Below are 23,850 nucleotides of genomic sequence, written 5' to 3' on the forward strand. Positions count from 1 at the left end.
ATGTAATACGCTCTTTCAGACTCCTTTCTACTATCTCTGGTGACCCAAATCGCTCTTCAAGCCTCTCCCATATCTTCTTCACGGCCAGGGCTGAATTGTCGGCGTTACATGCATGTATGATACTGGCTTGTCTGGAGGATGCAGGACCAAGCCATCTTACCAACAGGTCCAGTTCCTCGGTTGATGTAGTGGCTAACTCCCTCATTATGCCTTTGAAGTTTAACTTCCATGCGACATACAGCATTGGATTATCATCATACTTGGTAAGTCGTGACAAAAGTAAGTCCTTTTTCACTAAGAACTTGGTGAATTCAGTCATTTGGTTAGATGCATTTGGTGATGATAAAACACATGTTGGATCTCCAACAGCATAGGTACCATGTATATTATTCGAATTTGGAACGTGAACAGGGGATGATGTGATCATCGGGGCTTTACGGGGCGAAGATCTGTTGGGGATGAATGATGGAGCATCTGGGTCCAGGTTAGTGCGCTCGCAATGTGCATTAGTGTAGCTGTCTACTTGTTCTGTCTCTTGAACGGATTCTCTCACTTTCTGGGCCACTGTAGGTGAAGTATCAGTCTGTTGAACATCTGTGAGCTCTATATTAAGAAGATTGTTAACGTATTCTTCCGTGCGTGACCGCCTTGTCGAGGACATTTCTGGGTCTTCCTTGTCAAATCCATACGTTTCTCTCATGGCCTCTATTTCTTTCTCTCGCATCTCAACTTTGCACTCGGCTTTAACCAACTTCAGCTATGCGTCCAAGGATGCCCTTTCCTTAAGAATTATCACCTCCTTTGCGACATATTTTAATTTGGCTCGAGATGCATTTAGTTTGGCTTCCACTCTTTGGAGGTAGGTACTTGAACTTCCACTTTTACTTAAGCTGTACTTAGTGTGCCCTACAGAAAACTCACTGGGTGTTGATGATTTGGACCTGCTAGGGCTAATTTTCCTTCGAAGGTCATGTTGTGAATGTGTAGATCCTGCTCTAGACCATTGTGTTTTTGAATCTTTTACATTACAAAGTTCATTCAAATTGTGATGCACAGCATCAACCTTTGCTCTCATAGTGTCCATAATTAAACGGTGGGCCGCTGCTTCATTAAGACTTTCAGATGTTCGCATGCCTCGCAAGTAGGAGAGAAAGTCCTCGGAACACTTCCTATATGCACTGTAGCAGGAGTTTAAAAGTTGGCGGAATGCATCTATACATGGTTCGCTGGAGGGCTTTATCAACTTAATGTCATCTATGCATCCGTCAATTTCCCTTTTAACTTCATGAATCTTCTGCAAGTGCCTATCAACTGCTGCCTCGTATTGTTCCTGTCCCAGTGTTGACAGCTGACATGTACGAGTCATCTCTCTCTGTGATTTTGGTTCCGATTTCAGGCTCATCTTGGCCGACAATTGTTGGTGCCAGATATTTCACTGTGCAATAATAAGATCTGGTTTTAATGTTCCAAATTTATTCTGCCTCCTCCTGAGAGGGTGAAATACTGAAAGATAACAACAAAGGTACATAAGTAAGAATTCACATAGAAAATAACTGACTATATGACAATTACGAACCATTTCCAATCCTAGTGACCAATCCGAATTTTATACAATGCCAAAATTGGAAAATAAACGAAAATGGAAGTTCTGCACAGAAGCGATTCTTAATTTTAAACTCTACAAACTTACCTACCAAAAAATCAATGTACACACACACAAATATGCAAGACGGTAAGTAACAGTAATATTAATCAAAGATTTGATACACAAAATACATTGGACTGGTCCATGTTGCATACCTAGCCTGAGCCAATGATCAACATGTGTATTGAGTAATAAGTATAAATGCACAAAATCTCACTCGAAAATTGCATGAAAGCATCAATATACATTACGAACAATGTGATTAACATTATGCACTTGATAAACACTTACTCTTTGGCTCTTGATAGCTCGAAAAACTAAAAAACTTCACACAGCGTGTTTGCGGGAAAAGCAGTGATTCTAAATAAAAAACTAACAACTGCAAAACGAGCAAATAAGAAAATTCCGGAATTACAATTCCATCACAGTTGTTATTAGCGAAGGTTGCGAGTTGTACTTTCTGTAATAGATACTTCACATTACATACAATGTAAAACTTCAGGGCTGAGTTTTACTAAACTTCGTAAGTTCAAGATTTCATCGTAACCTTAACTTACGATAAAAATCCGTCTTATCAAACTTCATAACTTAAGTTACGTTAAAAAAATCATCGTAACTCCACGACAGCCTATGGGCTATCTTAAGTAATATTTTTTTTCGTAAGTTAATTGTTAACTAAATAAAAATGGCTGCCCTCATGCTGTTCGATGTTCCAGAGCATTTTGAGACAAAATGAAAACAAACCTCTTCGTCCTCATTGAAATTTTAGCGAGAGAAGTGAAGTTCTCACACTGTGACAAATATAGAACTCATTGAACGCTAGGATATAAGTTTTCGAAAACACGTAGGCCTAAGCAGTTCACTGGAAATTTCCCAAATTTTCACCTCCAAGAATACTTTTTAGGATACCACAGCCATATTTTGACACGGGTTTCAAATCGAGTTCAATCTCCACACAATAAATAATGACATGTGACGTCATATTCTATGTTTTGACATCATAATGCAAATGATGAAGTGGCGGATCTAGTATTGAAGAAACTGTTCTGTGTAACATAAAATACAAAGCGCATCTAAAATCAAAGGAGCAATCTCTCTCTCTCTCAATCTCTCTCTCTCTCTCTCTCTCTCTCTCTTTCCCCTGTGTGTTACTGTTTGTCTTTTTTTAACGTGACGATGTCAATTTTGCGTAAATTTCACATACAAAATAACATATATTATATACATATATATATATATATACGTGACCTTCTCCCGGGCCCAATTTTTAGTCTGCACGCCAAAAATGAACCATGCTACTATACATGCTATTTCAAACTCTGTATATCAAATTCTACTGACTTGTCTTTTTTGAATGAGTCTCAATGTATCCTTATAAAAATGAGGGGAGGGATCCTAACATGGTAGGTCTACATATAGCAAATTATTTATATTTTATTATACGCAAATGCTTTATTCATTGTATTTTGTACAATATGGTGTTGTTCTAATTTGTTCTTTGAAATATACTCCAACGTTACACTTGGATTATTTTACATTTATAAAATTTCAGGATTATCACAGCCGGGCTTGCTATTAAACAGAGATATTGACTATTTTTTTCCTATATACTGATTCAAGAATAATGTGTAGGCGAGGGTCAGAACGACCGTCCCCCGAGCTTGAAATTAAGAAAATCAATAATTATATCGGTCTACATACCCCCGAGTTGGTAGAACACATTTTTAAAATACCAAGACACGTTTGATTTGTCTATACCGACCACATAGTCACGAATAGTGTACATCATTCCATAACCAAGAGCAAAAATGTACATTTTCTGGTGTACATCTTCTACACCCTTTACAGGGCATGTGTTAGTAAATGCACCGAAAAATTCAATATCGCTGAAAAATGGTGAGATGGAAAATTTGCAGGTTTTTCACTTCGTACATGTATATGTACATATATTTTGTTATGTGAAGTATATATATATTAAGAGGATGGTCCAGTGTATTGTACTGTGTATGTAGTCATTTATAATAGTTCGTTGATTGATTGTATCTTGTTTAACGTCTCTCTCGAGAATTTTTCACTCATATGGAGATGTCACCAAGACCGGTGAAGGGCCTCAAATTCAAACTTTTTCTCGGCGCTTACGGCATTGAGCAGTGAGGGTTCTTTAGTGTGCCACCCTACTGTGACACGGGACATCCGTTTAAAAAATCAGGTCATCTCCGAGGAACCTTGACATTCACACCTGATGCCGAGCGTTTGGCGATGGAACTGTCACTATCTGTTTTAACGACTTAGGTCTGCCGTGGCCAGTATTCGTACCCCGACCTTCCGCATGCGGGGCGAGCGCTCTACCTCTAGGTGAAAGCGGCGGTTGCAATTAATAGTTTAAAATCTATTTTCGTTTTCATATACTTTTTACAGTAATTTGAAATGTATTTTAAAAAAGAATATGAATACGATTGATATTTCGTATGCAATCATAACAAATATATTTTTGTACAAAAATATTCTTACATTTTAGTAATTATTTATTTTGAACTTTATTTGCTTTAAAATTGTTAAATCCCCAATGAGGACCTCATCAACTTCTGTAAATCCATATTGAATTTACATGTACTATGAAATACTGAAAGCGAAAGTAACAAATGCGATTGCGCAGTGTCAGATCGTATGTTGCGAATATTTCGCAAGTTAAGTTTACGATGGAAACTTAAGAACACGTTAGTAAAACAGAAGCATCGTATCTTAAATTAAAACGTACGAAATTCTTAAGTCAGAATTTCTGGCGTAAGATAAGAAGTTTAGTAAAACTCAGCCCAGTTCTTCATCATGCACGATTATGTACAAAATCATTACATAAAACTTCAGTTCTTCATCATGCAGGATTATATACAAAATCATTACATAAAACTTCAGTTCTTCATCATGCAGGATTATATACAAAATCATTACATAAAACTTCAGTTCTTCATCATGCATGGTTATATACAAAATCATTACATAAAACTTCAGTTCTTCATGCAGGATTATATACAAAATCATTACATAAAACTTCAGTTCTTCATCATGCACGGTTATATACAAAATCATTACATAAAACTTCAGTTCTTCATCATGCACGGTTATATACAAAATCATTACATAAAACTTCAGTTTTTCATGTAAGGTTATAGACAAAATCATTGTCACATGGCAGGCAAAATCTAACATGGTCCAAACAAAATGTACAATATAAATTTCTAATATTGTATATGTCTATTATATTCTTGCAATGCAAGGTGAAGATAACGAACAGTGATCAATCTCATAACTCCTACAAGCAATACAAAATAGATAGTTGGGCAAACACGGACCCCTGGACACACCAGAGGTGGGATCAGGTGCTTAGGAGGAGTAAGCATCCCCTGTTGACCGGTCACACCCGCCGTGAGCCCCATATCCTGATCAGGTAAACGGGAGTTATCCGCAGTCAAAATCAGTGTGCCAAGAACGGCTTAACAATCGGTATGAAACACGTCAGACAGCATTTGACCCAATGCGAGGTTGTATTGACGAACTAGATCGTTATAATGACCATAGAATTTGCGAAATGCTGACTTCAATCGAGACTGTTGAAATCCCTGTACCATCAACTTGTTTGTCAGTAGCTTACCTCGATTTAAAAACCGACTATACCCAGAACAAGCTCTTTCATATCGAATCAGTTGAGATATATAAACACCATATGCAGGTGATAATGGAATATTGCTACATAAATGTGGGAAGTTGACGATGGAGAAGCTGAAATCATCCCGTTTGTCATACAGTTGAGTTGTCAGTTTGCCGTTAATGTCTACTTTCAATAAAATGTCTAAGCATGAAGCAGAAGTGGACGACTCTGTGGTGTCCTTTATTTCGAGCTCACAGGGATATATCAAATCGACATATGAATGAAAGCTATCATTGTTAATAGACAAAACGTCATCGATATATCTAAAAGTCGAATTGAAGGTCACAGCGAGAGATTTTTTCTTCTCACGTAGAAGTTTTTGAATAAATTCTGCTTCATATGAATATAAAAACAGCATGCAATTAAAGAAATAGATCTAATATATTTTTCCATTGGTCAAGAGAGTCCAGCTACAAATTATTCATTTCTTATCATTCTGGCAGAGTTATACAATAGAGTATTTAACAATCTATAATATTAGATATTCTATTGTTTAACTCATTAAAGTAACTGAACTACAGCATGACAAGATAAGATTAAAAATGGGGCAAAACCATCTAAAAGTCACTTTAAGTGTAGAAAGGCAAAAATAGCATGAGGCGAAAATAACATGAGGCGAAAATTACCCTGTATACTGATAATCTATACAACATTGACGTATTACAATGGCATTACCTCACTATAAATTTTTATCGTTGATCCAAATATTTTTCGACCAGTGATATTTTTTTTAAACATTTACAACTAATCACTTATGATTTTGTTTTGCAGTCCAGACTCATTGTGAGAGAGGATGGTTACAGTACAATTCTGGTTGTTACTTGTTTGGGAACGACTCGCTCCAGTCATGGAATAATGCTAGACGTGTCTGTTATTCCTACTCGGCTGATTTAGTGACAATCAGAGATCCATATGAACAGTCCTTCATCACAGGTAAACAAGTATTCCATACAAACACACATTACAGGTATACAAGTATTCCATACAAACACACAACACAGGTATACAAGTATTCCATACAAACACACATTACAGGTATACAAGTATTCCATACAAACACACAACACAGGTATACAAGTATTCCATACAAACACACAACACAGGTATACAAGTATTCCATACAAACACACAACACAGGTATACAAGTATTCCATACAAACACACAACACAGGTATACAAGTATTCCATACAAACACACAACACAGGTATACAAGTATTCCATACAAACACACAACACAGGTATACAAGTATTCCATACAAACACACAACACAGGTATACAAGTATTCCATACAAACACACAACACAGGTATACAAGTATTCCACACAAACACACAACACAGGTATACAAGTATTCCACACAAACACACAACACAGGTATACAAGTATTCCATACAAACACACAACACAGGTTTACAAGTATTCCATACAAACACACAACACAGGTTTACAAGTATTCCATACAAACACACAACACAGGTATACAAGTATTCCATACAAACACACAACACAGGTATACAAGTATTCCACACAAACACACAACACAGGTATACAAGTATTCCACACAAACACACAACACAGGTATACAAGTATTCCATACAAACACACAACACAGGTATACAAGTATTCCATACAAACACACAACACAGGTATACAAGTATTCCACACAAACACACAACACAGGTATACAAGTATTCCACACAAACACACAACACAGGTATACAAGTATTCCATACAAACACACAACACAGGTATACAAGTATTCCATACAAACACACAACACAGGTTTACAAGTATTCCATACAAACACACAACACAGGTATACAAGTATTCCATACAAACACACATTACAGGTATACAAGTATTCCATACAAACACACAACACAGGTTTACAAGTATTCCATACAAACACACAACACAGGTATACAAGTATTTCACGCAAACAAATAACACAGCTACACAAGTATTCTACACTAACACAAAACACATATTTGCAAGTATCCCTCTCAAAACCCTTGTTTCATTTTGTAATAAACTGGTTAGACATGTTAAATTCTGAAATTTTCAGAACACATACAAGACATAGGAACATCCTGGATTGGTTTGAAATACAGCTCTGAATATCAGAAATTTAGATGGGTGGATCAAAGATTTGTCAATGTAAGTCACATTGATGATTTATACACAATTATGATGAAAACTTGCAAACATTTTCATATGCTTTTCTAAAATAAAAACTTTTGTTTCTGTAGAATGGGTTTCAGAATTTCTTTCCCGGTGAGCCAGATGATGTAGCCAATGGTGATGATTGTATTAAAATACAATCCGGCCGCCTGGATTACACCGGATCCTGGGATGATGAGAACTGTAGCACTCCACTCAGTTTTATCTGCAGAAAGCAAGCAGGTGGGTCATGTGATGCAAAATCTAAGGCTGAAACATTCAGCTTCATTGCCAGTGTTGCGGTGTATCTGAAATATTCTGAGCATTATATAGGTCATAGACTACAGTAAAACACACTTATGATGAAGTTATGCTCAAAGTAAAGTGATTTTCATTCCCTGTAGTTTTAACATGTATTATAAACTTATTGGATATACAGTAAAACACACTTTTTATGAACACATTTACAATGAATTCACACTTTTGTGAAGTGATATTTATTTCCCAATTAAGATAAATGAGGGAAATTTTGTTTGATATATTATATAAGGAATTTTAGTTATAACGATCTTTTTTTTCATTGGCCCTGGAGGTTTACTATAAAATTGTTTTACTGTAACAAATTATATGTACGACCAATCAGAATAGTTCATTCTAAGCACTTTGTTATAACCATGTTTTACTGTGCTTGGTACAATCATGAATTAGTGCTATTGGAATCATGCTGAATATTGTAATACTCCCATTAGACATCAGCTCGTGAGTACCATTAGTAACAATACTAATACATGTGTGACAAGAAAGTATATGTCCCTGCTGGGAATCGAACCCGGGACCACTGGCACGACAGTCCAGTGTTTTACAGATTGAGCTATAACTAGCCAGAGCTTGTAGGACTGCAACACACTGATTAAATGTAATGCAAAGTGGACATTAATTGTTATAAGATATTATGTCAACATGCACTTTCTAGATCTGGTACATATTGAATATCACATAATAATCTTATTGATTGTTGTCTGATCTTGGGTATTTTTCAAGTTTCATTCAAGATTGTAATAAATTGAAAGAAACAAAAAGCCTCAAAATCTGTGCACAATCTTATTTTTAATGAAGGCAAACAACAAATTTTGAATTACAATGAAATATGGGGGAAAATATTCAGACGTGAAAATGAATTTAAATCTGTATATTGTATACTTGTGATTTTGACAGAACCTGGAGCACAGTCAACTGTGATGCCATCAACGACACCAGGTAAATCTTATTCAATTCATTAACTCAACTCACAAACAACAACACCAGGTAAATCAAATTCTATTCATTAACTCAACTCACAAACAACAACACCAGGTAAATCAAATTCTATTCATTAACTCAACTCACAAACAACAACACCAGGTAAATCAAATCCTATTCATTAACTCAACTCACAACCAATAACACCAGGTAAATCAAATTCTATTCATTAACTCAACTCACAACCAATAACACCAGGTAAATCTTATTCTATTCATTAACTCAACTCACAACCAACAACACCAGGTAAATCTAATTCAATTCATTAACTCAACTCACAACCAATAACACCAGGTAAATCTAATTCAATTCATTAACTCAACTCACAACCAATAACACCAGGTAAATCAAATTCTATTCATTAACTCAACTCACAACCAATAACACCAGGTAAATCTTATTCTATTCATTAACTCAACTCACAACCAACAACACCAGGTAAATCTAATTCAATTCATTAACTCAACTCACAACCAATAACACCAGGTAAATCTAATTCAATTCATTAACTCAACTCACAACCAATAACACTAGGTAAATCTTATTCAATTCTTTAACTCAACTCACAACCAATAACACCAGGTAAATCTTATTCAATTCATTAACTCAACTCACAAACAACAACACCAGGTAAATCTAATTCAATTCATTAACTCAACTCACAACCAACAACACCAGGTAAATCTAATTCAATTCATTAACTCAACTCACAACCAACAACACCAGGTAAATCTAATTCAATTCATTAACTCAACTCACAACCAATAACACCAGGTAAATCTAATTCTATTCATTAACTCAACTCACAACCAACAACACCAGGTAAATCTAATTCTATTCATTAACTCAACTCACAACCAACAACACCAGGTAAATCTAATTCTATTCATTAACTCAACTCACAACCAACAACACCAGGTAAATCTAATTCAATTCATTAACTCAACTCACAACCAATAACACCAGGTAAATCTTATTCTATTCATTAACTCAACTCACAACCAACAACACCAGGTAAATCTAATTCTATTCATTAACTCAACTCACAACCAACAACACCAGGTAAATCTAATTCAATTCATTAACTCAACTCACAACCAACAACACCAGGTAAATCTAATTCTATTCATTAACTCAACTCACAACCAACAACACCAGGTAAATCTAATTCAATTCATTAACTCAACTCACAACCAACAACACCAGCTGTATTTAAATCCATTTCTGAATTCAACTCACAACTACCCACACCAGTAAATGTAAATCAATTCATGACTTCAACTATCTACAGAACTGTAGCTCTCTTAGAAAATATTGGGACAGATCTGATCTGTACCAATATTTTCTTGGAGAACTACAGTTCTGCAGCTAGAGTTCAACTAACACCCCATAACACCAGGTTTCTCATGTAAAAAAAATTGTGGCCTTTGTTCATTGATTTATAATATTCTTTAGATTTTGGATTACATGCAAGAATTCAATGTTCATATGAATTAGCTGAAAGTTTGTCTCTTGAAATCAGAAGTATAATTCTAACTGGTTTATATTGAATCGAATTCTTCACAGTCTAACACTCCTCAATTTATGTTCTTGCAATATAATTTTTGAACTATCATTTCTACAAGTCGAATTCTTCCATGATATTCAATATCTTTTTCCAAGTGATAGGAGATGCTTATTCCTCCTAGACACCTGATCCCACCTCTGCAATGTCAAGGGATCCGTGTTTGTCTGATCCCACCTCTGCAATGTCAAGGGGTCCGTGTTTGTCTGATCCCACCTCTGCAATGTCAAGGGGTCCGTGTTTGTCTGATCCCACCTCTGCAATGTCAAGGGGTCCGTGTTTGTCTGATCCCACCTCTGCAATGTCAAGGGGTCCGTGTTTGTTTGATCCCACCTCTGCAATGTCAAGGGGTCCGTGTTTGTTTGATCCCACCGCTGCAATGTCAAGGGGTCCGTGTTTGTCTGATCCCACCTCTGCAATGTCAAGGGGTTCGTGTTTGTCTGATCCCACCTCTGCAATGTCAAGGGGTCCGTGTTTGTCTGATCCCACCTCTGCAATGTCAAGGGGTCCGTGTTTGCCCCACTCTTAATTTTGTATTCTTTATAGAAATTATGGGATTGATCATTGTGAGCATGGAATGCACTGATAGGGAATGTTCTTAGACCATTCTTTACATACAGATTTTGACTACAGATTACTCCATTTACCTGATTAAGATATAGGGTATACAGTGGGTGTGATCAGTCAATATGGAATGATTACTCCTCCAAGGCATCTGATCCGACCTCTGGTGTGTCCAAGAGTCCGTGTAATTTGATGCACTATAGTGTGACAAATAACTACACCACCACCCCCCACCCCCCACCCCCACCACCCTGCGCTGTGTTTGTTTGATAACAGTTTATGAATATAGTAATGGATTAATCAGTGTAAAGCATGTTTGCTAATCTATGATACTTACCCCTCCTACACACCAGATCCCACCTCTGGTATGTCCAGGAGTCTGTTTACCCCGTTTTTGATTTTGTATTATTTATAGGATCTATGAGATTGATCACTGTATATTATCTTCACCTGTTCATCATTATGTAATGATTAAATTGATTGGATGAACGAGTCATATTCAAAACATATTTTCCAACAAATTAACTTGTCTTTTTTCCCCACTTAATCAAATCTTTAGCTCCTTGGAATAAAGCTTGTGGGACAGGCTGGATTTCCAATACACTCAGTAACACGTGTTACAAGGTGGTGCTGGGAAAACCCAAGACGTGGAATGATGCATTGTGGGATTGCAATCAGATGGGAGGGACTCTACTCAACATAGAAAGTGTTCGAGAGCAGCATTACATTCAAGGTAGATAAATCTTGATAACATTGACACTTCATTTGTAATTTAGAAAGTCCGGTATCAACATATATAAATATTGCATGTAGTTGAGGGTAACATTGAAAATTTTCACCCCGAGAAAACCATTGTCAACCGAGGCGTAGCCGAGGTTGACAATGGTTTCTTGAGGGATGACAATTTCAATGTTACCCTCAACTACATGCAATATTTGTTTTATTATACTGAATGTTATGTAAACTGGAAAGCAGAAAAATTTACGTCTGTTGACATTTGATCAATCACTGTCATGCGATATTTCGTATTTCGATGCGGGTACTCGCGTTTATTACAAACGCTCAAACGACGTCGTCTAGCAATCGACGGCGAACCGTACGCGCATAAATTTGACGCATGTGATAATTTTTTATATCACCCGTTGTCAAGTACTGTTACCCGTTGCTAGATACTATCACCCTGGAGCGTGTGTTTTTTGTTCTCAGAGGGTAACAATATGTTTTTTCAAATGCTTCTCGACCAATCAGGTTGGAGTATTTTACATGAAAGTATAATAATAAACATTATCACACTCTGTTCTCACTATTTATTGATTAAATGTTTAGAAAGTCCGGTATCAACATAAACATTATCATACTCTGTTCTCACTATTTATTGATTAAATGTTTAGAAAGTCCGGTATCAACATAAACATTATCATACAAAGTCCGGTATCAACATAAACATTATCACACTCTATTCGCACTATATACTGATTGAACGTTTAGAAAGTCCGGTATCAACATAAACATTATCTTACAAAGTCCGGTATCAACATAAACATTATCATACAAAGTCCGGTATCAACATAAACATTATCATACAAAGTCCGGTATCAACATAAACATTATCACACTCTATTCGCACTATTTACTGATTAAATGTTTAGAAAGTCCCGTATCAAAATAAACATTATCATACAAAGTCCAGTATCAACATAAACATTATCATACAAAGTCCAGTATCAACATAAACATTATCACACTCTATTTGCACTAATTACTGATTGAATGTTTAGAAAGTCCCGTATCAAAATAAACATTATCATACAAAGTCCGGTATCAACATAAACATAATCACACTCTATTCGCACTATTTACTGATTAAACATTTAGAAAGTCTGGTATCAACATAAACATTATCATACTCTATTCTCACTATTTTAAGTTGGACATGAACAAAGGTGCTTAGTACATAGATGACATTGAGATTTCAGGAATCCTAAGTACTGGTCAATGCTGACCAGTAGACTAGTGGTCAATTTGTATGACATTGAGATAATTCTGTTTTATAGGAATTCTAAATACTGGTCAGTGCTAGCCAGTAGACCGACTAGTGGTCAGTTTCTATGACATTCAGATGATTCTGTTTTACAGGAATCCTAAGTACTGGTCCATATGCTAGTATACAGTCCAACTTCTGGATCGGCGGGTCTGATGCGACACAAGAAGGTGGCTGGGAGTGGGTCAATGCCACACTGCCCTTTGCCTACCTCAACTGGCACCCAGGTAGGTTGTCATGGAAACAAACTGCTGCTGAGCTGGTATTATTTGTGGAACTTTATTTCTGCAGACTTTTTGTAAATTTTGGAGACTATATGAAGATGTAATCAATCCCTGTGTGTGTTTTGTTGTTGGGGAGCCGAATGAGGCTTTGTCAGGGGAGGATTATGTGGAGATGTAAATTAATCTGTGTCTTTTGTTGTAGGGGAGCCTAATGAGGCTTTGTCAGGGGAGGATTGTGAGGAGATGTAAATTAATCTGTGTCTTTTGTTGTAGGGGAGCCGAATGAGGCTTTGTCAGGGGAGGATTGTGAGGAGATGTAAATTAATCTGTGTCTTTTGTTGTAGGGGAGCCGAATGAGGCTTTGTCAGGGGAGGATTGTATGGAGATGGTTACATCATGGCTGTACCAGTGGAATGACAAAAGATGTGACCATGAACAGCAGTACATCTGTAAAAAACCAGGTACTAGATTAGTACTTTCTTACTGACTTTGGTACATCAGTACTAAAGGCCCTGAAATGTTGTGTGTCTGTGTTGATACTCTTTACTAATGTTGTAGGAAAGCAACATTAATTTACTTATAAAATTCATCATTTAGAAAAGAAGCAATAGTTTTATTATGGACAAAATCTTTGTTGAATTTTAGGGGGAAATGAAAAATGATGAACCTGATGTTAAAAAATGGGTAGTTCTTTGAATCCATCATCCAGCTGTTTCAGTTGTTTCTTTTTGATACTTTTAGCTATCCTGCCATCAACTACAACAGGAGCACCAACTCCACTGACACCAAGTAAGACAATCATGTGTAACTGAGCAAACATGTGTAACCAAGGAAACATGTGTAACCAAGCAAACATGTGTAACCAAGGAAACATGTGTAACCAAGCAAACATATCGTAACTGAGCAAAAAAACATATGTAACCAAGCAAACATGTTTATCGAGCAAACATGTGTAACTAAAGCAAACATATTGTAGCCAATCAAACATATGTAACCAAGCGAACATGTGTAACTAAGCAAACATATTGTAGCCAAGCAAACATATGTAACCAAGCAAACATCTGTAACCAAGCAAACGTATCGTAGCCAAGCAAACATATGTAACCAAGCGAACATGTGTAACCGAGCAAACATGTGTAACCAAGCAAACATATGTAACTGAGCAAACATGAGTAACCAAGCAAAGATATTGTAACCGAGCAAACATATGTAACCAAGCAAACATGTGTAACTGAGCAAACATGAGTAACCAAGCAAAGATATTGTAACCGAGCAAACATATGTAACCAAGCAAACATGTGTAACCGAGCAAACATGAGTAACCAAGCAAACATGTGTAACTAAGCTAACATATTGTAACCGAGCAAACATATGTAACCAAGCAAACATGTGTAACCAAGCAAAGATATTGTAACCAAGCAAACGTGTAACCAAGCAAACATGTGTAACCAAGCAAACATGTGTAACCAAGTAAACGTGTGTAACTGAGCAAATGTGTAACCAAGCAAACATGTAACCAAGCAAACATGTGTAACCAAGCAAACGTGTAACCAAGCAAACGTGTGTAACCGAGCAAACGTGTAACTGAGCAAACATATTTAACCAAGCGAACATGTGTAACCGAGCAAACATGTAACCAAACGAACATGTGTAACCAAGCAAACGTGTAACCAAGCAAATATGTTTAACCAAGCAAACATGTGTAACATGTATAAACTGAGCAAACATACGTAACCGAGCAGCAAGGAATTACTTAGAACATACTAGTACTACTACTTCAGATGAGGCATTGACCTACATGTATAAATGAAACAAATAACAAATTACTTACAAAAAAAGTACATTTTTACATTTTAGATTTCATAAAGTGTTGACAATAAGTAACCAATAAAACAGCTTATAATTCTAATAGAATTATAATGTGTTATGTAAAAATTGACCTCTGAACTTACAAACTCTGAAAATATACTCTGACAATCTTTACTGCAAAAATACAATAATTTATATATGTTGCAATTAAAATAAGTCTCACAGACAAAACTATTATAGTAAAGTAACACAATCTATGTACCACGAGCCACAGCTGATGCAGGCTGGGTAGATCTTCAAAGAAAAAATGTACACTGCTCTGTCTTACACACAGTTTAAATGTACACTGGACTGTCTTACACACAGTTTGAATGTACACTGGACTGTCTTACACACAGTTTAAATGTACACTGCTCTGTCTTACACACAGTTTAAATGTACACTGCTCTGTCTTACACACAGTTTAAATGTACACTGGACTGTCTTACACACAGTTTAAATGTACACTGCTCTGTCTTACACACAGTTTAAATGTACACTGGACTGTCTTACACACAGTTTAAATGTACACTGGACTGTCTTACACACAGTTTAAATGTACAGTGCTCTGTCTTACACACAGTTTAAATGTACACTGGACTGTCTTACACACAGTTTGAATGTACACTGCTCTGTCTTACACACAGTTTAAATGTACACTGGACTGTCTTACACACAGTTTAAATGTACACTGGTCTGTCTTACACACAGTTTAAATGTACACTGGACTGTCTTACACACAGTTTAAATGTACACTGCTCTGTCTTACACACAGTTTAAATGTACACTGGACTGTCTTACACACAGTTTAAATGTACACTGGTCTGTCTTACACACAGTTTAAATGTACACTGGACTGTCTTACACACAGTTTAAATGTACACTGGACTGTCTTACACACAGTTTAAATGTACACTGGACTGTCTTACACACAGTTTGAATGTACACTGGACTGTCTTACACACAGTTTGAATGTACACTGGACTGTCTTACACACAGTTTAAATGTACACTGGACTGTCTTACACACAGTTTAAATGTACACTGGACTGTCTTACACACAGTTTGAATGTACACTGCTCTGTCTTACACACAGTTTAAATGTACACTGGACTGTCTTACACACAGTTTGAATGTACACTGCACTGTCTTACACACAGTTTAAATGTACACTGGACTGTCTTACACACAGTTTAAATGTACACTGGACTGTCTTACACACAGTTTGAATGTACACTGCTCTGTCTTACACACAGTTTAAATGTACACTGGACTGTCTTACACACAGTTTGAATGTACACTGCACTGTCTTACACACAGTTTAAATGTACACTGGACTGTCTTACACACAGTTTAAATGTACACTGGACTGTCTTACACACAGAGACACACAGTTTAAATGGTATAACTTACACTTAAAAGTGAATCAAATTTAATGTTACCAAAAAAAAAAATAAACTCAATCCGTTGTAAATAAGAAATTCAACTTAATCCAATGCACATGAGATCCATTGCTCTTGTATTCATGTACATAGTGATAAATTTTGTTGCTTGATATACAGATAGTCAAATAAGCCCCCCCTTGTTTTTTATACCCCTATTCCCCCCACGTGATTCTGTATTGATACTGAAGTAGTTTAGACTGTGATCTGATCTAAACAGTAAAACACGCTTATAACAATATTTATTCATCATAAACCGACCGCCACGGTGGTCTAGAGGTTAGAGCATTCGCCCCGCTTGCAGAAGGCCTGGGTTCGAATCCTGGCCGCGACAGACCTAAGTCATTAAAATAGATATTGATAGTTCCATCGCCAAACGCTCGGCATCAGTTGTGAATGACTTGGGTCCTCGGAGATGACCTTAAAAACGGATGTCCCATGTCACAGTAAAGTACCCTCACTGCTCAATGGCCGTTAAGTGCCGAGCAAAGGCCTAAATTTGAAGCCCTTCGTCGGTCTTGGTGACATTTCCATATGAGTGAAAAATTCTCAAGAGAGACGTTAAAACAAGATACAATCAATCATTCAATCATTATTAACTGTAATGAAATTTTTTATATTCAAGAATTTTGTAATATGTTTTAAATCTACAGGGAAAATTTACTTGTAAGCGTGAATTCATTATAAACTTGTGTATTCATTGTAATCATATTTTACTGTAAGCATGAATTCATTATAACGCGGGTATGTGATGGCAGGTCATGCTCCATTTATGCACATAAACTGTATAATTTTTAAAATCTGTCATACACAGAGAGAGGGAGCTACCAACTCACAAAACCTATTTTGGTTGTTTACATGAGAACATTTTGTATCATAACAACATGACAAACATTCGCTTCCGTATGACGTCATTGCATGGCTGTTATAATTAGATCACAGATGTACCTTAATGGAAAAGTAGAACAGTACCCCAGGATTTAAATATTGGTATGACTGGCGATAATGACGGTAAAACACCCATAGTTTATCAGATTTACTGATAGAATCCTACCACTTTCAGTAAGAAATAATTACTAAACATTTAAACACGAAACCCACTAGACCATGTTTTACATTTGGCACTGATGCTATGCAGTTTTCTTTAAAAGTTTTCTTAACAGACGATTCTAGCAGTAATTGTAGTGTACATTAGTTTATGACCTTTCACACTGTGTATAAAAAGTCTCTAAAAGTATGCGGCGTAGTGTGGTACTTTTGCAGTTTTATTTCAGTGTGTGACAGGAAAATTGGATCGACATGCTAAATGGAATATGTTTTTCCCGTTACCAGGGTAAACAAAATTATCAATGAATGAAATCAACATACCTTTGTAATATCAATAAATCCTCAGCGTTTAACATATATATTCCATTTATCCCATGTCATATATTTCAAATACTCCACATTTTGTCAATATATTTACATGGCACATATTAACAAATTCCTTCCGTGTGTCAACGTCACTCGATGTATAGTCATGACATCATAAGTTTACTTTCATGTTGATCAGACAGAAATTACACGACAGCAGTATAACATTTTGAATTTCTTCAGATCTTTAAGTATGAATAAATAAAACTTTCACAAAAAATAAAATCGGAATTTAATATATACTTAGTGATATACTTATTTCAATTATGACGTCACATTGTTTCGCGGATTTTATCCCAGTAAAGATTTTTATAACCTGCCTTAACGTACCCGCGAAGTGTATTCACTGTAACCGTGTTTTACTGTAAGTTTGAATTCATTATAAGTGAGTTCACTGTAACTGTGTTTTACTGTAAGCATGAATTCATTATAAGTCTGTGCATCACATTCTGGTTTAATTACTGTAAACCAACTTTTATTGGCAACTACACATATACAGATGTACTATAGTTTGCGGTTTACTATTGATGAATTGGTTCAGGGCGACTAATTTTCACAACCGAGATTATCTTAAACAAATACAAGAGACATTAAAGGAATGGTTTGTGGCAAAGAATGTTCATGATGATCAGGTTCTCAAGAACCTTGTAAAGATTTCTCTCACGCCATTACAAGTTGGTTTGCAGTAACTCTCCTGAAAGTTTGTTCTGATTTCATCAACTTTCTTCTGTCTCAGCAAATTGTGTACCTCAGCCCCTGGTGTCTGGGGACTTCAGTGTTTTAGACAAAAACATTGTGGCAACATCAGAAAGGGACACCATTCACGCGGCCCCGAGCTCACGGATTTATCCAGGAAGTAAAGGTAATTCACGTGGCCCCAAGCTCATCGATTTATCCAGGAAGTAAAGGTAATCCACGGGGACTCCATGCAAACAGAAGTAGAGACCCTGAATATGATGTAGTGAAGTATTAGTATAATGGAAATTTTGTGTGAATAAAATGAACTTATGAAGAAAATTTTCATGAATTATTATCCACTGGCAATTTATTGCAAAGTGGATATGGTAATGGGACTGTTCGTGTGTGGGTATGTGAGTAAAAATGGATATGGTAATGGGGATGTCCGTGTGTGGGTATGTGAGTAAAAGTGGATATGGTAATGGGGCTGTCCGAGTGTGGGTATGTGAGTAAAAGTGGATATGGTAATGGGGATGTCCGTGTGTGGGTATGTGAGTAAAAGTGGATATGGTAATGGGACTGTCCGTGTGTGGGTATGTCAGTAAAAGTGGATATGGTAATGGGGATGTCCGTGTGTGGGTATGTGAGTAAAAGTGAATATGGTAATGGGGCTGTCCGAGTGTGGGTATGTGAGTATATGTGTGTGTGTGTACACTGAGTTTGTAGACACTCCACAGGCCACATTTTTTGCTCGATTAATTAAAGTGTAGCTTTGCTATCGAGAGAAGAAGAACCCTTTTGATTTGGGGTCAAAGGTTAAGGTTACTACAGGATTTCACAGGAAAAGCTTGTAGACACTCTACAGGCCACTTTTTTTTTTGCTCAATTGATTTGATACTTCACATGTAGCCTTGTTATCAAGAGAGGAAGAACCCTATTGATTTTTGGGTCAATAGAGCAAAGGTCAAGGTCACTACAGGACTTCATGGTAAAGGCTTGCAGACGTCTCACAGGCCTCATTTTTGCGCAATAGATTTGATACTTCACAGGTAGCTTTGTTATCAAGAGAGGGAGAACCCTATTGATTTTAAGGTCCGAAGGTCAGTATGGGATTTCATAGACGTTGCGAGGGGATATGCCCTGCATTGTGCAGCTCTTCTCTGAAAAAAGATAAAACACATAGTTTCGGAGATTTTGGACTATATGTAAATGAATTTTTGAAAGTAAATGAGAAAATATAACTGAATCTCTTAGTAAAGAGAGACCTATTGATATTGAAATGAAATGACTATAAGTAGAAGTTCGATCAGTGTAGAATGAGACACACATACGACAATCATTAGCTGAGTTGAGGGTCATCAAATAAATCTGTACATACTGTATACAGTGAAGTACACCCTCCCCCCCCCATTTCATTATCACCCCTTTTGTCAATGGGTGAATTGAGACTGGGTAAAGCCATTTCTCTGCTATCCTTGTCTTAACACAAACAATTCTGTCTGAATGAATCTAAAATGGGGTGAAACCTTTTACAAATGTAGAAGGGTGAAAATAGCTAACTGCAGAACTGGTTACCTAACATGGCTACGTCAACACACCAATTCATTTGAAGATGGGATTTTTCAGGTCGTATGGGGCTTTAATGCATATTTGAAGGTATGTTGGGACACAACTATAGTAAGAAAATATGTTAAGAATTTTTTGATATTAAATTTATGAGACAGCAACACAAGAATAAAACGATATCAGGTCTTAACCGTGCGCAGCTTTTTATGTGCCGTAAATCGAAGGTTTTTATTAGGGGTGGAACTGTAGCTCTCTGTTCCGTCAAAATATTTTTTCAGAGAGCTACAGTTCTGCAGCTAGAAAATAGCCTTATCTACAGTATTTATGAACTTTATTTTTCTGCTATATATTCTTCTTTTTCAAGCATATTTATCAACTTTTTTCTCATACATTGCACATATTCATCGAATTCATCTTCATACGGTATTTATCAACTTTTTTCTCATAAGTTGTACATATATTCATCAAATTCATTTTCATACATATTCATCCAACTTTTTTTCTTGTAGATTGCACATATTCATCAAATTATTTTTCATACATCAACTTCTTTCTCACACTTCTTTTTCAAACACTTGCAGGAGGATGGAGTGCTCATTCTAATAAGATTGGGGAGTACATCCAGGTCTCATTCTACAACATGGTTATCATTAAGGGTGTGATGACCATGGGTCGCTCGGACGCTATGGAGTGGGTCACTCGGTACAAAATCAGCTATCAATACGACTACTACTCAGAATGGAACTGGTACGAGGAACCACCAGGAACCCAGAAGGTAAGGGGAGGGAGAATTTGAAGGGGAGATAATTGTTGTGTACTTTAACGTATATGTGACATACTGTATGTATTTATCAATTGTATCATAATGTACATCATGTAGATATTTATCACATGTATCTTATCACATATTTACGTTTTTCTTATCCACATCATATCCAGTTCAAGTTTATATCCCATTTTAGCCATTTTTGATATCCATCTTGGTAAATCAATCAATAAAAGAAAAAGGGAAAAGTATTATTATGGCATAAGGCTATTATGTATAGCTTTTTATCAAATATTCATTGAGTCACTTTATATTTGAATATTCATTGGGTGAGTTTTAGCTCTGTATCTTGATGGTCAATCTTTATTGAGGGGAGCTACACATATTTTGATATGACCACCTCGTATAATGTTCCCAGAAATAATTGATGTTTTTGAAAAAATATATTTTTTAAAAATATTGCATAGATGAATCATTGTATATAATTTGATGTTTAATTTCCATCAATGAACAGTAACTCCTTCCCCCTTATAACACGCCATTATCATGAATTACCTCCCTTTCATTTTGTTTACTTCCTATCGTCTGCTATTGTTAAAATTGAGTGCTTTTGAAAGCAAAGATTGTCATCTCAATAATATCTGGAAACATTATATTTGAATATTCATTAGGTGAGTTTTTAGCCTTGTATATTGATGACAGAAATACGGGACTTTCGAGATACATGTACGGATCCACTCTGACTTATATCGTGTGTTGAACGTAATTTGTAGGGCATGTCACTTCCGGATTACAATAACAACTAAGTAAACAAGCATGGAATACTTCAATTGCTATCAAATTACTGTATTAAAATGCTATTTTTCAAAGAAAGGAATCACTACAACCATTTAATAAGAAAATGCATTTGATAAAATTATGTGAGTTGGCGAGGAAAACAAATCTAGGGAATATCTTGAGGATATCGGTAAAACTTTACGCCTTCCATCCAAGGAAACGCATCTAAATGCGCCTTTTCCCTTCCATCTAATTTACACCCAGGTACTAAGCCCCAATAGTGACTTGAATCGTCATCGTGAGACTGCACATAGCTCCAGTTGTGTTGATGTCAACTTTGCCCTACAATTGCTTACTATCACGTGACCGCAGTGTATAAACGTCAAGTGTGATCGGTCGTTCTGGCACATCCCGACAGTTCCGTATTGTTCAATGTAAGCTACATGTATGTAGGGTTTAAATTGCCAAGCATATATGTTTTGCAACACATGTTGAACAAAAAGATCTCAGACTTTGATATTATTTTTTTTTATTACTGAAGGTATTTACTGGTAACACTGACAACACAAACCCGGTAAACAACACCATACAGTTCCCGATCGAGGCCAAGGCCATCAGACTGTACCCCCAGGCATGGAACGGTGCCATTTCTCTGCGCTGGGACGTTCTGGGATGCATTGAGGGTGAGTTACTTACTCTAAAACTATAAAGATATGTGTAGGGGAGAAATCAAAAGATCAATGTTGGATGAAAATCTGAATTCAAGTGGGGAGGAGGGGGGGGGGGGGGGATAAAAATTCCCATATAAGTTAATCTGTCATTTGATATTGATTATAATGATTAGATTAGAAAAGGACTGTATATAGAGTGTAGTTAGAATTTGTATTTGATAATTGATTTAAATCAGCATCTATCATATTTAGTTTAAAGGGGGTGGTGGTTCTGGATGAAAACTATGTGAATTGAATTTTTTGTCAGCTGTACGTTATACTATTGATCGTAGATTTCTGGCAAGTGTACAATATACTTTTGATTGTAAAGGATAAAGGGACATAAATTTGTGCAAATAGTTTCCAATATATACATGTATATATAAAAAGAAATTTTCTTGTTTTATTTAAAATTTACATGATTCAAGCCATTAACATTTCTAAAATATGAATGTTATAACGGCACATAAATTTAAAATTGCCACAAATGTTATATAACTCATAAGTTGAAGCTAGGGGTTTCCTCATTAACTAAAATTTTCATAGGCATTTGCCCCCCCCCCCCCCCCTCCCGGTCCTTTGTAGATTTTTGTCATACGTCTGTCATATTTCTGTATGGTATATTTTTTTATTTTTTAAAAATATTTATTTGACTTTTACATTATATACATATATGTAATTTATTTACACAATAATATCATGTATGGTATATTTATGATTGTAGATTTCTGTATTTGTATGGTATATTTATGATTGTAGATTTCTGTATTTGTATGGTATATTTATGATTATAGATTCCGTCATTTGTATGGTATACTTATGATTGTAGATTTCCGTCATTTGTATGGTATATTTATGATTGTAGATTTCTGTATTTGTATGGTATATTTATGATTGTAGATTTCTGTATTTGTATGGTATATTTATGATTGTAGATTTCCGTCATTTGTATGGTATACTTATGATTGTAGATTTCTGTATTTGTATGGTATATTTATGATTGTAGATTTCTGTATTTGTATGGTATATTTATGATTGTAGATTTCTGTATTTGTATGGTATATTTATGATTGTAGATTTCTGTATTTGTATGGTATACTTATGATTGTAGATTTCTGTATTTGTATGGTATACTTATGATTGTAGATTTCTGTCATTTGTATGGTATATTTATGATTGTAGATTTGTAGATTTATGTCATTTGTATGGTATATTGATGATTGTAGATTTCTGTATTTGTATGGTATATTTATGATTGTAGATTTGTAGATTTATGTCATTTGTATGGTATATTTATGATTGTAGATTTCTGTATTTGTATGGTATATTTATGATTGTAGATTTATGTCATTTGTATGGTATATTTATGATTGTAGATTTCTGTATTTGTATGGTATGTTTATGATTGTAGATTTCTGTATTTGTATGGTATGTTGATGATTGTAGA

At 35.8% G+C, this 23,850-nt stretch overlaps 1 protein-coding gene and 1 long non-coding RNA gene across 3 annotated transcripts in view; one reads left to right on the forward strand and one right to left on the reverse strand.

Annotated features, from left to right (window-relative positions):
* LOC125678826 (uncharacterized) overlaps window positions 1–23,850 on the forward strand; it is a 107,698-nt gene that overhangs the window by 25,967 nt on the left and 57,881 nt on the right. For both annotated transcript variants that reach the window (XM_056153676.1, XM_056153677.1), the window contains exons 12-22: window positions 6,123–6,284; window positions 7,418–7,509; window positions 7,602–7,755; window positions 8,728–8,769; window positions 11,499–11,672; window positions 13,076–13,207; window positions 13,549–13,665; window positions 13,946–13,993; window positions 18,643–18,768; window positions 20,732–20,925; window positions 22,235–22,376. In XM_056153676.1, the coding sequence (XP_056009651.1) occupies window positions 6,123–6,284; window positions 7,418–7,509; window positions 7,602–7,755; window positions 8,728–8,769; window positions 11,499–11,672; window positions 13,076–13,207; window positions 13,549–13,665; window positions 13,946–13,993; window positions 18,643–18,768; window positions 20,732–20,925; window positions 22,235–22,376 (1,383 nt within the window). The remainder of the gene's footprint in view (window positions 1–6,122; window positions 6,285–7,417; window positions 7,510–7,601; window positions 7,756–8,727; window positions 8,770–11,498; window positions 11,673–13,075; window positions 13,208–13,548; window positions 13,666–13,945; window positions 13,994–18,642; window positions 18,769–20,731; window positions 20,926–22,234; window positions 22,377–23,850) is intronic.
* Window positions 1,457–2,056, reverse strand: LOC130051600 (uncharacterized). The gene is made up of 2 exons (XR_008799855.1): window positions 1,937–2,056; window positions 1,457–1,503 (listed from the first exon to the last, which is right to left on the reverse strand). It is a non-coding gene; the product is annotated as an uncharacterized LOC130051600 (long non-coding RNA).

This window comes from Ostrea edulis, chromosome 2 (genome assembly GCF_947568905.1).
Source record: "Ostrea edulis chromosome 2, xbOstEdul1.1, whole genome shotgun sequence".
NCBI lineage: Eukaryota > Metazoa > Mollusca > Bivalvia > Ostreida > Ostreidae > Ostrea > Ostrea edulis.